The sequence below is a fragment of the Phodopus roborovskii genome, unplaced genomic scaffold (genome assembly GCF_943737965.1).
Source record: "Phodopus roborovskii unplaced genomic scaffold, PHOROB, whole genome shotgun sequence".
NCBI lineage: Eukaryota > Metazoa > Chordata > Mammalia > Rodentia > Cricetidae > Phodopus > Phodopus roborovskii.
Genome location: NW_026126549.1, coordinates 26,779,493 through 26,792,301, shown reverse-complemented (window position 1 = coordinate 26,792,301; position 12,809 = coordinate 26,779,493). Strand labels below are relative to the sequence as shown.

The window sequence follows — 12,809 nt, the reverse complement described above, 5'->3', positions numbered from 1 at the left end:
AAACCATAGGGACTTTAAGCATCTTTATAGTGTGGGCCGAAGTGTTTAAAGAAAATGAAGTTGTATTTTAGACACATTGGGCTTCTTTTAATGTCCTTTGCACTGGGGATCAAGTCTTCAGGATTTCATAACTGCTTCAAATATAAACCGAGCTAATCTTTCTGAGTTCTTTTTGAAATTGAGGACTTTTGCAACATACACACATATTTTTTTAATTGTTAAAGGGCTCCTAAAAGAGGATTGTTGTAGAATTAGAGGAACAAAGTAATCTTGGTAGCTACAGTTCATTTTCTGAAATACTGTTTCAGATTTTTAAAACTGGGTTTCTGTAAGACTAAAAATAAGGTAAATTTAAGTGTCCCAGTATTCTTTCTGACCTACTTAAGTGCCCTTCTTTCATCCACTTACTTGTTGGCATTAAGAGCTCACTTCTTAGTTGACTAGCACAGACATGATGTCAGATTCATCCAGTCATTGGCCCCATGCCAACATATGAGTGTGTGTGGAGAGATTTGTAGGTCTCTGAATTGGAAATTGGCAGAACAGGTGTGGGGAAGGCAGTGAGGAGATTGTCCTTCATCCATTCTTCAATAAGACTGTGCCTCGTCTCCATTGGCCCATGTGCATGTTATTTGCCAATTTTATATTAAGTAGAGTTTCTATGAGGAAGGAAGGAAGGAAAGAAGAAAAAAGTCACACCCAGAGGACAGCAAAGTCTGGACCTTATCCTTTCTGGTGATTGGAGTGGTCAAAGGCTCACTCTGTCCCAGAATTTCTCTTTCTCCATGAACTTTGGTATAACCCTTACAAGAGAACTTTCTCTTACATCAAGTTTCTCTTTCTCACAGTTAAATGCTGAGTTAGGCTTTTTTTTTTTTTTTTTTTAATTTCATGACATCTATGTTCTTTGTCATTCTAAGTAGCCAAAACAAGTTTTTGATTGTCCTGCATCTCCAGGATTAAGCTTTGAAAATTAAGGTGCATTCTTCCCCTATTCATCACTAATAGTCACGAACAAAAATTACAGATCCTAATTATCCTCTGGAAATTATTTGGTTACTTTGATAAGACTGATCCTCTTGGGAAGAAGAATTCATCCTGATTTTAGAGTCCTTGAGGGCAGAGTAGGACATGGTATATTCTAAGGATTTGCTTGAATGGCCTTGATGGGAAGTAGGTGTCACACTCAGAATATGGTTTCTTACAGAAGTGAGCTTTGCGGAAGGGCATCATGCTGTTTTCTCTGAAAATCAGTCTAAAGAATAAACCTTGGGTAGTGAGTATGACTTCCTGCCATAGTCTGCTTCCTGCATTTTGATTTTTGTGAGAGTGGAGATTAGCTAGAACCTTTCTTTTCCTCCTTTTGTCCACCTCCCTTAGTCTAGCCTTTTCTGTCTTGAATTTTGACTTAGTCACTGATAGGAGAAGGACACCTGTGCAGGGAGTATGCTTAGTGCATGTCTGCCCATCAGGTCTGGGATGCATAGCTCTTGGTCAGTGTGCACAGCAACACAGCTTTCTACTGGGGACCCAAAGTGCCCAGCTGTAGTCTGCTGAACCCAGCAGTTTCTAGAGCAACAACATTGAAGCCTAATTTCATCCTTTTTGTTTTAATAAGATGAATTTTCCCATTTTAATTCATCCACAAACAGTAAAAGGCACTTTCTGCCATGTTTTGACAATTCCATAAAGATGCTACACAAAATAATGGCAATTCTATATCATCCTTTTCCAATTAAATGTTAACTCTTTAATCCTGAACTTGATTTTAGGAAGGGCAGCCATGTGTTTGTATGAGCATAGTTTCAGTTGTTGTCTTACTTGCAACTCTTGAGTGCTAGATTGGAGATTCCATGACAAGCGTACCTTTACTCATTTGAGTCCATACTTCCTTAGGATTCATTGTTTTATTTCTCTCATACAGTGGGTGCTGGACTCAGTTGCCCGGGACCTCAGGCAACAGATATATTCTGTTTCTTGGCGAAGAAGAGGCAGGTTATAGGAGACACACAGCTTATATATATTCTCTACTTTTGACCAGTAACAAACAGGTATGCATTGCCCCAAAGTAAAAATAATATTGTCAAATACGTCCAAAAACCTAATGCAGTATTAGTTGAGCAAGCTAGACCATTCATTAGTTGCACTAACGATTGTTAGCTTTTACTGTTGTTTTTACCACTGATATTAATTCAAACCCAAGGCTTAGAGAGCTGTAGAATTTAACACTGATGAGTCATGTTGAGACATTGAAGCCATGTTTTGGTTGAAGAACAAAACACAAAGACCTGTGTCTGAAGTTCAGCCAGTCATTGCTCATGTGGTTCCTTTTCCCTGGGGCATGCTCTTGGGTTAAAGGAAAGTAAAAGTCAAGCCAGTTCATTACATCTGCCAGGAATCCATAGCCTGGTTCTGCTGGTAGCCTTTCTTTTGGCTTTTACCCTTGTAACTTAACTTCCTTTAGACTCTACTGTGTTCATCTTCTTTTAGAGTGACCTGGAAGGGAGATGGTTAAACTGTTGTGTGACCTTATTAGAGCTTTGTTTTCCATTTGGGCTGGGCTGGGGAAGCTACTCTATCACCATCTAGTAAAGTCGACTGTAGCAAAGCGTTCATATTGCAGTTTTCACACAACTAAATCCACACTTGAAACTCTACTTTCTCTTCCAGTCACATAATACCTTTTGCCTTTTCCTAATGACCACATTTGAAAACAATGAAGGAAAACCTCAATCAAGTCTAGATTTTATACATTAAGTATAAATAGTAACATTCACCTTTCCTTCTGCACATGTATAGTACTAGACAGGGGTCATGGTGTCTGAACCTGTGGCAGTGCCATACTTGAAGGCAGTTGAGACTGGTTTTTCCATTTAATTGCTGCCAATTGCTAGAAGATCTGAAGCTATCAGAAACTGCTATTTTTTGGTGCAGTGAAGTTCAAGGTATCCTTAGGAAATAACTAGGTTTCACCAAAATGGAGTACTTGCCCTCTGAGTCCCATGGAAAGGAAGGTTAAAGCCTATCAGTCATTTGTTAAGAGGGCAGATTGCCTGTGAAGTATTCTCAGTACCATAAAATGAAAACAAAACTCCAGGCACTCGCACACAACTGTGTGCAGCAAAGCAAGTGTGTTCTTCACTGCCTTGGCAGATGCGTGCCTAGTATGGTAATAGCTTGGGGGGGTCTGCACCTAGAAGATAGTGTGTATCTAATGTGCCTTGTGTGCAAGTTAAGAGCCTTCACAGGCCCTACACCTAGAAGATAGTGCAGCTAATGTGCTCATACCTTCAAGTTGGACAGCAAGAGCAATGGAACCTAGCTGCCACCTTGTGGACACTGAGGGTGTGGTGTGCAGCTGTCTTAGGTGGTCCCTTGTCTTTAGCTCTGTTTGGCTGAAACAATTGCACATGGGAGTGTGGAACTAGTTCTGTCCAGGATCATTAATTACCTGAGGTGAGCTCTTGAACCATCTAAAGTCTGCTGGGCCTGAGGTCTGATCTGCTCCTTGTCGTATGTAGGAAATGTTTACAAAGCCAAGTCACTTTGAAACCCCACACCTAAAATGCTGTGGCAAATAGCATGTCCCAACTTACCTCAGGGTTAGCATGAGATAGATTCTCAGCACATGGGAACCAAGTTGGGCTGGTGGCCCCTGGAAGAGTGAGGTGGCTCGGTTGTGCATGGCCTTAGGACATGCTTGCTGTTTGGTTTTATGCTCACAAATGGTTGGTAACTGAAGAAATGCTAAGCGAGAACATGTTTGACAGGTTAAATTATATGAGCCACTGAACGTGAAACTAGAGTGTTTAAGGTTAAGGGAATTCTTCACGTTGAAGCCTTTGGGGGTGTGGTTTTAGTGTTCACTGTTGCAGGCAGTATTAGAACCAGCTTGTGCTCTCCCCGTCTTTTTTTTTTTTTTTTTTTTTTGGAAGTGAGAGTAAAGCAGAGCAAATCAGATTTGCATTTCTGGACCAAAAGTTCAAAGTCTTGACAGAAATACAGCATTTCCAAATACAGCTGAATTTCTAAATACAAACGCTTGCCTTTGGGGCTGCTGTTTCCGTGTGCATTTTAATTAGAATCCGTGTAAATCAACCAGATCAAAACAGTACAGTGAGGGAAATCTAACTTGTTTTCAGTAGCAAGTTTTGCCACAGAGAAGCAAAGTTGGTGGCTTCACTCAAAGGCCCAGGGTGAGTTGCTGTCTGAAAGGTCTGTGTTTTCTATATCAGGCCTTACCAGAAGACTTCAGAGCCTGCTAGGTCCTCTAGAGAGTCTCACAAGTCACTCTTCCTTTGTGAGTGGATCCAGCCCCCTGCTCTTCAAAGGCTCATCCTCCCTCTTGGGTCAACATCTGTTGCTCAGCAAGGCCTCCTGGTGTCCTTCTGCTTGCTCTGCAGCAGCTCTGAGAACAACCTGGGTTGAACTTTTTGAGAGGAACTCAAATCTCTAGAACTGAGGTGATCAGTACCAGTGGCAGAGGGAAGGGAGTGCCTGGCACTGTTCTTTGCTCACACTGGTGTTGGGCTTGGGAGATCTGGGGACAGATGAGCTGCGGCACTGAGAATTTCTCTGAGAGCAGTGTGATCTGCTAGTGCCTAAGGATGAGAGTCCCTTTATTTGCTTAAGTTTTTTAATCCCCTCACCAAAATAACCTCTCTCTAAATATAAGATGGACAGTAAGACTAGAATTGGGGCCCACCCAGTTCCAGAAAGATCTTGAAATTTTTCCCATGTGTGTATTACAATTTTACAGAAATGAAATGCTAAATTCACTTATTCTCATGGTTTGGTGGGTTGTGTGGGTTTGTGCATACAGGTGTCACCTAGAATCCACACTTATTGAGCACAGATAAAATATGCTCCTCACCCCAGGGTATGGAACATCTGAAGGCCTCCACTGTCAGGGAATAAATACTAAGCTTACTATGTGACAGCCATTCAAAGCCCCAGTGGGATCAGATGTTCTCAGGAACCAGTTTTGAATGTCCCGTGTTAGAACCCAGAATCGAGAATTCTGTGAGGTGATCTATCCAGGTTTACAACACACAAGGAAAGCCTTTTAAAAAATCAGCCACCAGCCCACGAGACAGGGACTGAAGGCCACGCTTGACAGTTTAAGTTTCATTCTTGGACCTCACTTGGTAGAGGATGGAAGGAACCAACTTGAGCAGATTGTCCTCACCACACACCAGCCGTGGTGCATGTACACATATGTGTGTGTGCACACTTATACAAATATTTTTCTTATGTCAGTAACTTGAGAATGATCAGCCATATCCTTTGGGCTGAGGTATATATCCCAAGGAAGAACTCCTCCAACCTCATAAAAAAAAGTATTTTTCTGAGACGGATCATACATCAGTCTTGTTATTTGTATGTCGTAGCTGAAAGGTGAACAAACAAAACCCCAGGGAACAGGTATTTGTCACTGATTAATTTTAATGATTTTGTGCTATGATTTGACCATGGCATTAAGAACAAGCATAAAACCTGATTTCATAACTAACAAACAGCACTTGTGCAACATCTTTCATCAAAAGTATTGCAATTACAGACCTGAGGTCTAAACTGCATCGCCACCTGGGCAAAAGATGCAGGTGGGTGACAGTTGTGAATTATTTCCCATATATAACCAGGGATTAGGGTAAAGAGTAAGCATATGGTTATTTAAACACAAAGGGACTATTTTACTTCTGATTATCATAGCTCACAAAAATTGGAAGATGCAAATACAGTTGTACTTTTTTTAGTAGATTGCTTTATAATAAAAATTAAATGAACTAAATGTGGATAGTGTTTTTTAAAACAATATTAAACTCAACAAGGATACTGGTTGAAACTGAGATTTTTTGAAAGGCAAGCACTGCAGACAGAATCAGCATCACTGAGAGGGATGCTCAGCCAGGGCCGGGTCTGCAGGAAGCAATCTGGCTGGTCACACATCTCACTCATGAGTCCAGAACATTATGGTGCTCAGAGTGCCCATTTTCTGACAGCAATCGAGCCTCGGCCCTCGACCTCGGAAATCCTGAGGGTGTGCCCCACAGTAGACAGATTAACTTGGCCTTGGATGGGACTTAGGAGGTACCCACTGTCATTTTTGCCCAGCTCTCACAGGGAGGCATTAAAGAGGACCGAATTGGCATTAAGAGTTACACATTGAGAATAATTAGTAATAGCTTGGAGCAATTTTCTCCTGACTGGGGAATAGTTTTGTATCTGACTTTCAAAGTCAGAGCACATACCACAGAACAAATGAAAAGCATGGAATTACTCAAATATCACCTGGTGACATACTGGATTACATTGGATGGCAGCATTCCATGGATTGCCTTTATGGATAGCACTTAGTATCCATGGTGGTTTTAATGGACACCAAGGCTTCTCTGCTTGAGAGACAGAGAAGAAAGTTTAAAGTGCCAAAGCCACAATCGGACACTAAAGACTAAACTGGAGCTGGAAGAGACAAGTGTGACACTGCATGCAGCCTAACATGTAACCTAACTGATGGTAGAACCTACTACCTAACGGTAGCACCTAATTACTTTAGAGGTCAAGACCACCACAGGACACAATAGGAATGGACCTACGAGTCTGTACTCAGCCAATGGACAATTCTCTAATGACAACCCAACACATTTTCCCTACCCTAATAATCTTCCCCAATGGATGTTTTCTGAATCACATTCTCCCTACAAATTCCAGACAGTCCATTGGCTCCTTAGCTTCCATTTATAAGACAAGGCACAAAGAAATATGGGACACAAATGGTCACAAGTGCCCTGAGGCTGATTAACCAGCCTCTGCTCTAGGATACTCACTTTCCTGACACCATGGGTGTCTTCAAAGGTTTGCACATCCCACTGAGGCCTGACACTGATACTACAGGGAGAGAGAAGGCCTTCACACAGAGCAAGCTGAAAAGCAACCTTTTCCCCCTACTAAAATATAATCAAACTGGTCTAACAACTATTTCTATAGGGATTAAAATAAAAACATCTTAGAAACTGCTAAAGCGTTTCAAGCAAAGGTACAACTCAGTTCCTAGGTTTGTGCTGGTCATAAGCTGTTGTCTGCTTGTTCAGACTTCATTCCATGGTGTTAATATATTTAATAGGAAAATAAATTACGTAGACTATAAGTAATCATTTGCAAGTTTCCTTACAAAAGGTGGAGTACATAGGCATTCATAAGTTCTATGCCATTTCTGGTAAAACAAGTATCTATACAATGTATTACAATATTAATTTCTTGTTCTACCCATTGGGTAGAATATGTGCATATATTCAATGTATATACAGCACCTTACAAATAAAAGCAAACAGTTGAAGAAGCACCATTTCAAGTGAGGCACAACAAAGGTGAGCATTGCACACAGGGGCTGGAGTCCTACATGTGACATCGGAACAGGAGGCACCTCAGCTGCTTAGAGATGGACTTGCAGAGCTAGGGACCAAAAGGGTGTGCGCAGCCACGTCATCTGTCTAGGCTAACCTTTTCATGTTACACTACTTCCAGCACACCTAGGGACAAAGATGGGATGTGGAAAGACGTTCCTTGCTCAGCAAGATGTCCCTGTGCTCCAATATCAACCTTGTGCTACATCCAAGTAGCAGACGCAGCTATCAAATGACATCTTTATTTCTAAAACCCATGGACTATGGGAGACTAAGAATGCTATTGTGAGTTGTCCACATCTCCAAGGACTGTGAACAGCTACTGGCAACCACACAGCAGGGTTTTTTGGAGTCAATACAATCTAAGGAAACCATGAAGCTACTTGGGATTTTAGGGTACAAGCAAGTTTTGATGGATGACTGACATGGGAGAAAAGCAAAAAAGATAACAGAAAGCAAGTATTCTTCCCACTGGTTCGTTCCCCTTGCCCTGACTGCTGAGATATTTAGGAGGTATAGAGTTGCCATTCTTAAGCAGCAAAACTATGGAAGCACATTCACAGAATTCATACTGTATCTCCATAGCCCAGTTCGTGGAGTCCAGGAACAGCCATGCCTGTTGACAGCAGTGTTGGCAGAGCACAACAGAGGCCATATGGGCATCCTCAATAATCAAGCTTGAGGGCATCTTAAAAGAACTACCCCAAGAGTCTCCCCCAAAAAAAAAAAAAAAAAAAAAAAAAAAAAAAGAACAGTTGAATAAGCGATGTAAAACCTACACCTGTGAGAAGGTAGGTATATGAATAGATTCTTTTAGATCAAAGCAGCTTTCTGAAGGTACTTCCTTTGGTCGCAATAAAATAAAGATGAAGATCAAATGGGGCTACCTAGAATTTCAGAAGAATACTCTCTTTGTACCCAGTTCCCATGTCTGTGTGAAAAGGCATCCATCCCAGTTTGGCTCCTCATCCTTGGCTCTTGGGCTTGAGCTAAAATACACTGTAAGCTTTAGTCACTGCCATGTTGTGCATTGGGTATGTGTCTGTGGTGAAGGCATGGAGATGAGTAATTGGCTTCCTTGTTTACAGAGTTTCTGAAAAAGCAAATGCAGGCCAAAAGACTTGAGTTCCAGGAGATAGATTAGTAGGTCTTGTGTTTCACATTCCTGGAAATCCATGAGACAACAGATAAGTCAGTGGCCTGCCCAGGACTGTTCCTTCTAACAATGCAAACCTTCACTACGGTGCCCCATGGAAATAATCTGCCATAACCTATTGTCAGTTGCTTAAACTCTGCTTTCTAAATCAATCCTCGGGTTCTAAGCACTTGGCTTTTTGAAAGACAACAGCCCCCACTGTATGAGCTATGTCTTCACAGTTGCTAGTTAGTCAACACCTTAGAGCCAGAAGACAGCATGGGATGGACTTGTCAGTTACAAGACTATAACCTAAATCTTCCTGTGCTGAGAAAAATGAACTAATTCATTTTTATGACCTTGACTTTAGTTTTTAAGCTAATTCCTTAAAGAGACCCAGCCTCAAAGACTAAAGACTTCAAAGTCACTGTGTGTGTGTGTGTGTGTGTGTGTGTACCTCTGGGGTACCCAATGTTTTGTCAATATTGTTGGCATCTACAAAATGTCTATATGCTTGCCAAGCTCTGATCTTAGCTCTTTCTAACAGTTGGCAGAAAAGTTGAGCTAAAATAAGGGTTGAGAAGCCCCATTTGGAGCTGAAACTAAAGGGTGGGATCAACAGCTTCACCAAAACTACAATTAGGATTTGGAATGACAGAGCCACAACCTCACCTTCCCCTGGAAGTCACCCATGCCAGTTCCCCTACCAGTGATGTTCCAGAGAGGACACATACCTCCTTCCTCTGCCATTGTATCTCAGGGCCCCATCCAAGCACAATCTGAAAACAGAGGACACCAGGAGCCAGAAACCTTTCAGAAGGAGACCTCAAGAAAGTGGGAAAGGTCCTCTTTGGCCCAGTTAACTTGTAGTCTGAGAGGCCACTGAATGCCACCAGACAAGACAGACCTTCATGTGTACATCCTTCCAAGCACTGTCAAAGCATGAGCTGACAACTGTTGCCTATCTGTCCTCCCTCCTTTTGACTGTGAGTATTCCTATGGACGCTACTGTGTGAAACAGATAAATCACTCAGAGATTTCAAGTCTCAGACCATGCCGGTGGCCTGCCTACTGAGACAGGCAGAAATGAGAAGCCTGGGGTCAGACAGGACTGGGGGGAGGGGCTTCAAACAATCTCTACTGAGAACAGTAACGCACGCACACAAACACACACACACTGATTTGGTGTGAAACTGCAGCTGCACCTCCATTCCCATTCATTCATTCTGTCACATGCTGAGGCCAGACTACCAGAAAGAAGCCCATTGTGCAGTTACAGAGCCAGTGCTTACATGTGCAGAAGAAAGTCATTGAGTTTTGGTTTTTGTTTTAATTGTGCATAAGAATGTTAGAAATAGTAACCTGACTTCAAATACTGAGAAGCTGTTGTCCAGCTGCAACTCTGCCTGCCATGCCTTGTCCTGAGTCACAGCCTCACCCACCATATCTCTGTTCTCTAACTGACCACAGTTCAAAGACTGGCTAGACAAAAGTGAGTCTATGGCATGAGTCTGGTAGGTCTGCACCGGATTCCTCTAACATAACACTGGTGACACGGAATGGCTTGTTATGCCGAATTTGCCCCTCAGTCAGGCCCCGGGGGCATATTAAGCATGGCACTTTGAAAACTGCATGGGCTTGGGGGCAATTGCGGGTGCCAGGTACTGAACAGAATGTCCTTGAAGAATTCCACAGCTGCCTAGGATGGGAGAGGCAGCGGGACTCACTGTGCCACATACTTCAGCAGGACACAAAATGACCATCGTGCATTTTAAACAATTTATTGCATAAAATAAGGTATGTATCTGAATATATTTCATGCTACAGTGAAAAAAGTCTATAAACTGCTGACACTGCTGGGAATAAGGCTAGCTCTGCGTGACACTTGATACACAATGCAGGTTTCTTTTCACCAACCTCTCCACGTAACTCCAGGGGTACACCACTTCTGGCTGCAAGTTTTCCAACACAGCACTTTTTAAATGTACGTAACTTGGTAAACACCAGGGCACATTCCCAAATACCATTCTTGTATGACTCTGCAGAATCTCCAGGGTGTTCCTGGGGCATAATAGCCATCCATAGGTGACAAGACAACATACAGAACTTCACACAACACAATTCCCTCACCCATAGTTTAAACATTAAGATAGTGCAACTCTTAAAGTATACCGTCACAACACAATTAGTTCCTCTCGCTCCTCTATCCACTTTATACCTTGGCACACAAAACAGGAGTTTCGACTCATATTTTTAAGACAAAATAAAAGTTTCACACCTTTGGAGAAAAAGCAAACTGGCTGATTCTTCCCCATGATAATATATAAGAATTCTTCCTTCTTTATTCAGTTAATTATAAAAACAGGCCGTCCCGGCCTCATTTATCTGTAGTCTCCTTTTGGAATTAAATATGTCAAAAATACCTTTGTGGGTCTTACTTTCATGAAGTCTTCAAAGCATCCTCGGTTTTCCTCTGCATGCCCTTTTCCAGGCTCACACCATCTCTAGTCCCATCTCCACCCCTGCCCCAAGATGAACACCATTTGCGGTCAAACCGGATGGAAGTTTGTATTGTTTCACTCTTGTTTGCAAGCAATTCCCGGGATAGGAATCAGAAATGAAGACCGTGTTTGCACATTTGGTTTTACTCAGCTGTAGGATGTAAAGCTGAACAACACTGGTGGCAGAGGCGCCAGCTGGCCTCTCTCTCCCTGCCGAGGTTTCTCTCTCCTTGAAAAGTACACTCTGAAGGTAGTCAGACCAGGTTCCCAGGCTTCCTGTCTTTGCCCTTGATGGGTATTATTGTGCCCTCTGAGTTGTTCGGCTGAAACTGTGGTCTGCTGCCCCTGTGTGCATTGCTATGCTGGTGGTAGAAGAATGAGGTGCCTGGGTAGTGACCCATCACCTCACTGTAGGTCGGGGGTGGCCCTTCCATCCTCCCGTTACTGCTACAGGTAGCTGCACTGATGCCCGAGTGGCTGCTTGGTGGGCATGGTCCCCCGTTGTACATAGAAATGTCTATCAAGTCACTGTCAAACACGGTTCGGTTGGGTGGGGCCCTCACGGACTCTCGGTTGAGTTCCATCTGCTGCTCTGGGTCCCGGAGCTGCAGGGTGCAGGGTCCCTGGTAAGGAGGTGGCTCTTCCCCGTCTGACAGGGAGATGGTGGGAGGCAAGTCAATCTCGTGCTGCACATAGGGGTAGGTGGGCTGGAAACGACTGAACGGATCCCGCTGGATGAAGGATGGGGTGGTAAACCTATCCCTGCCCCGTGGGGCACACATGATCTGGAAGGGAAAGAAAAGAAGCCTGAGGACATTCTCAGTATAACAGTGACCAACAATGGGACAGGCTCAGGGAAGTTCAAGCTTGTTCTGTGTTCACACCAGTTTTCACACCCCCTCTCACACCATTTCCCATGCAAAACAGAAAAGAACTCAGCCAGAATTGGTTTCTTGTTATTGCTGTTGTTTTGGTTTTGTTTTGAGAGTGGCCTGGGTTAAACTCAATGTGTATTGGTGTATCTCAGAAGGCTAAACTTTGGTGGGGAATGGTAGCTAACTGAAGACTTGGACGTAAATGGAGTTATTTGGGCAGGCAACAAAGATTCAAATGGGACCTTATGGAGTGGAAAGTGCAGGGGACAGAGATGGGGCAAGGAGCATGGTGTGGTGGTGCAGCCCTCTGGGAACCGGTCACAGGTAACCTCATCCAAGTCTTAGTGGCTTTACCATAAAATAGAAAATAAGACAGTGCAAGCCTCTTGCTTTTTTGGGACTGGACAGTCTGGAATCCATGAGTTAGCAAAGTGAGGTAGAGTCCCTGAGGTTACTTTTGTAAATAAATAACTCAGAAAAGTGACTTTCTTTTGGATTTCTACACTTTTACAGTTATTTCAATAAACATTTACTACAGTTATTTTTAGTTATTAATGTGAAAAATATGTCTTTCAAAGTAAAAAGGATTGTACATTTTCCTCCAAAGTGAACTCAAAGCATGCTATTTCTTTAATATAGCTCTCTTGGGGTCTTCTCGGTAAAATGGCAGAGACAGGCTGCCTCTGTGTGAGCTGGTGAAAGAGAAAGTCCGCATAAGGTAAAATAGACATTATTGCAAAGACAGAAAACACCTCAGAAATCCCCAAGAGATGTCTAAAGAGGGAGCGGGATGGGGGTGGGGGCAACGTAGAGAAGTAAGCTGAACACGGCCTCAGCTACTCGGCTCCCTGGCTGGCTGGAAGGGAAGCAGAAATTATTTTCAAAAGGTAAGCAG

At 42.9% G+C, this 12,809-nt stretch overlaps 1 protein-coding gene across 6 annotated transcripts in view; it reads right to left on the bottom strand.

The window, feature by feature from the left end:
• Positions 1-10,303: 10,303 nt before the first annotated feature.
• Positions 10,304-12,809, bottom strand: part of Ldlrad4 (low density lipoprotein receptor class A domain containing 4) — a 313,620-nt gene continuing 311,114 nt past the window's right edge. For all 6 annotated transcript variants that reach the window (XM_051200765.1, XM_051200768.1, XM_051200766.1 and 3 more), the window contains one exon: positions 10,304-11,824. In XM_051200765.1, the coding sequence (XP_051056722.1) occupies positions 11,294-11,824 (531 nt within the window). In that variant the 3' untranslated portion in view covers positions 10,304-11,293. The remainder of the gene's footprint in view (positions 11,825-12,809) is intronic.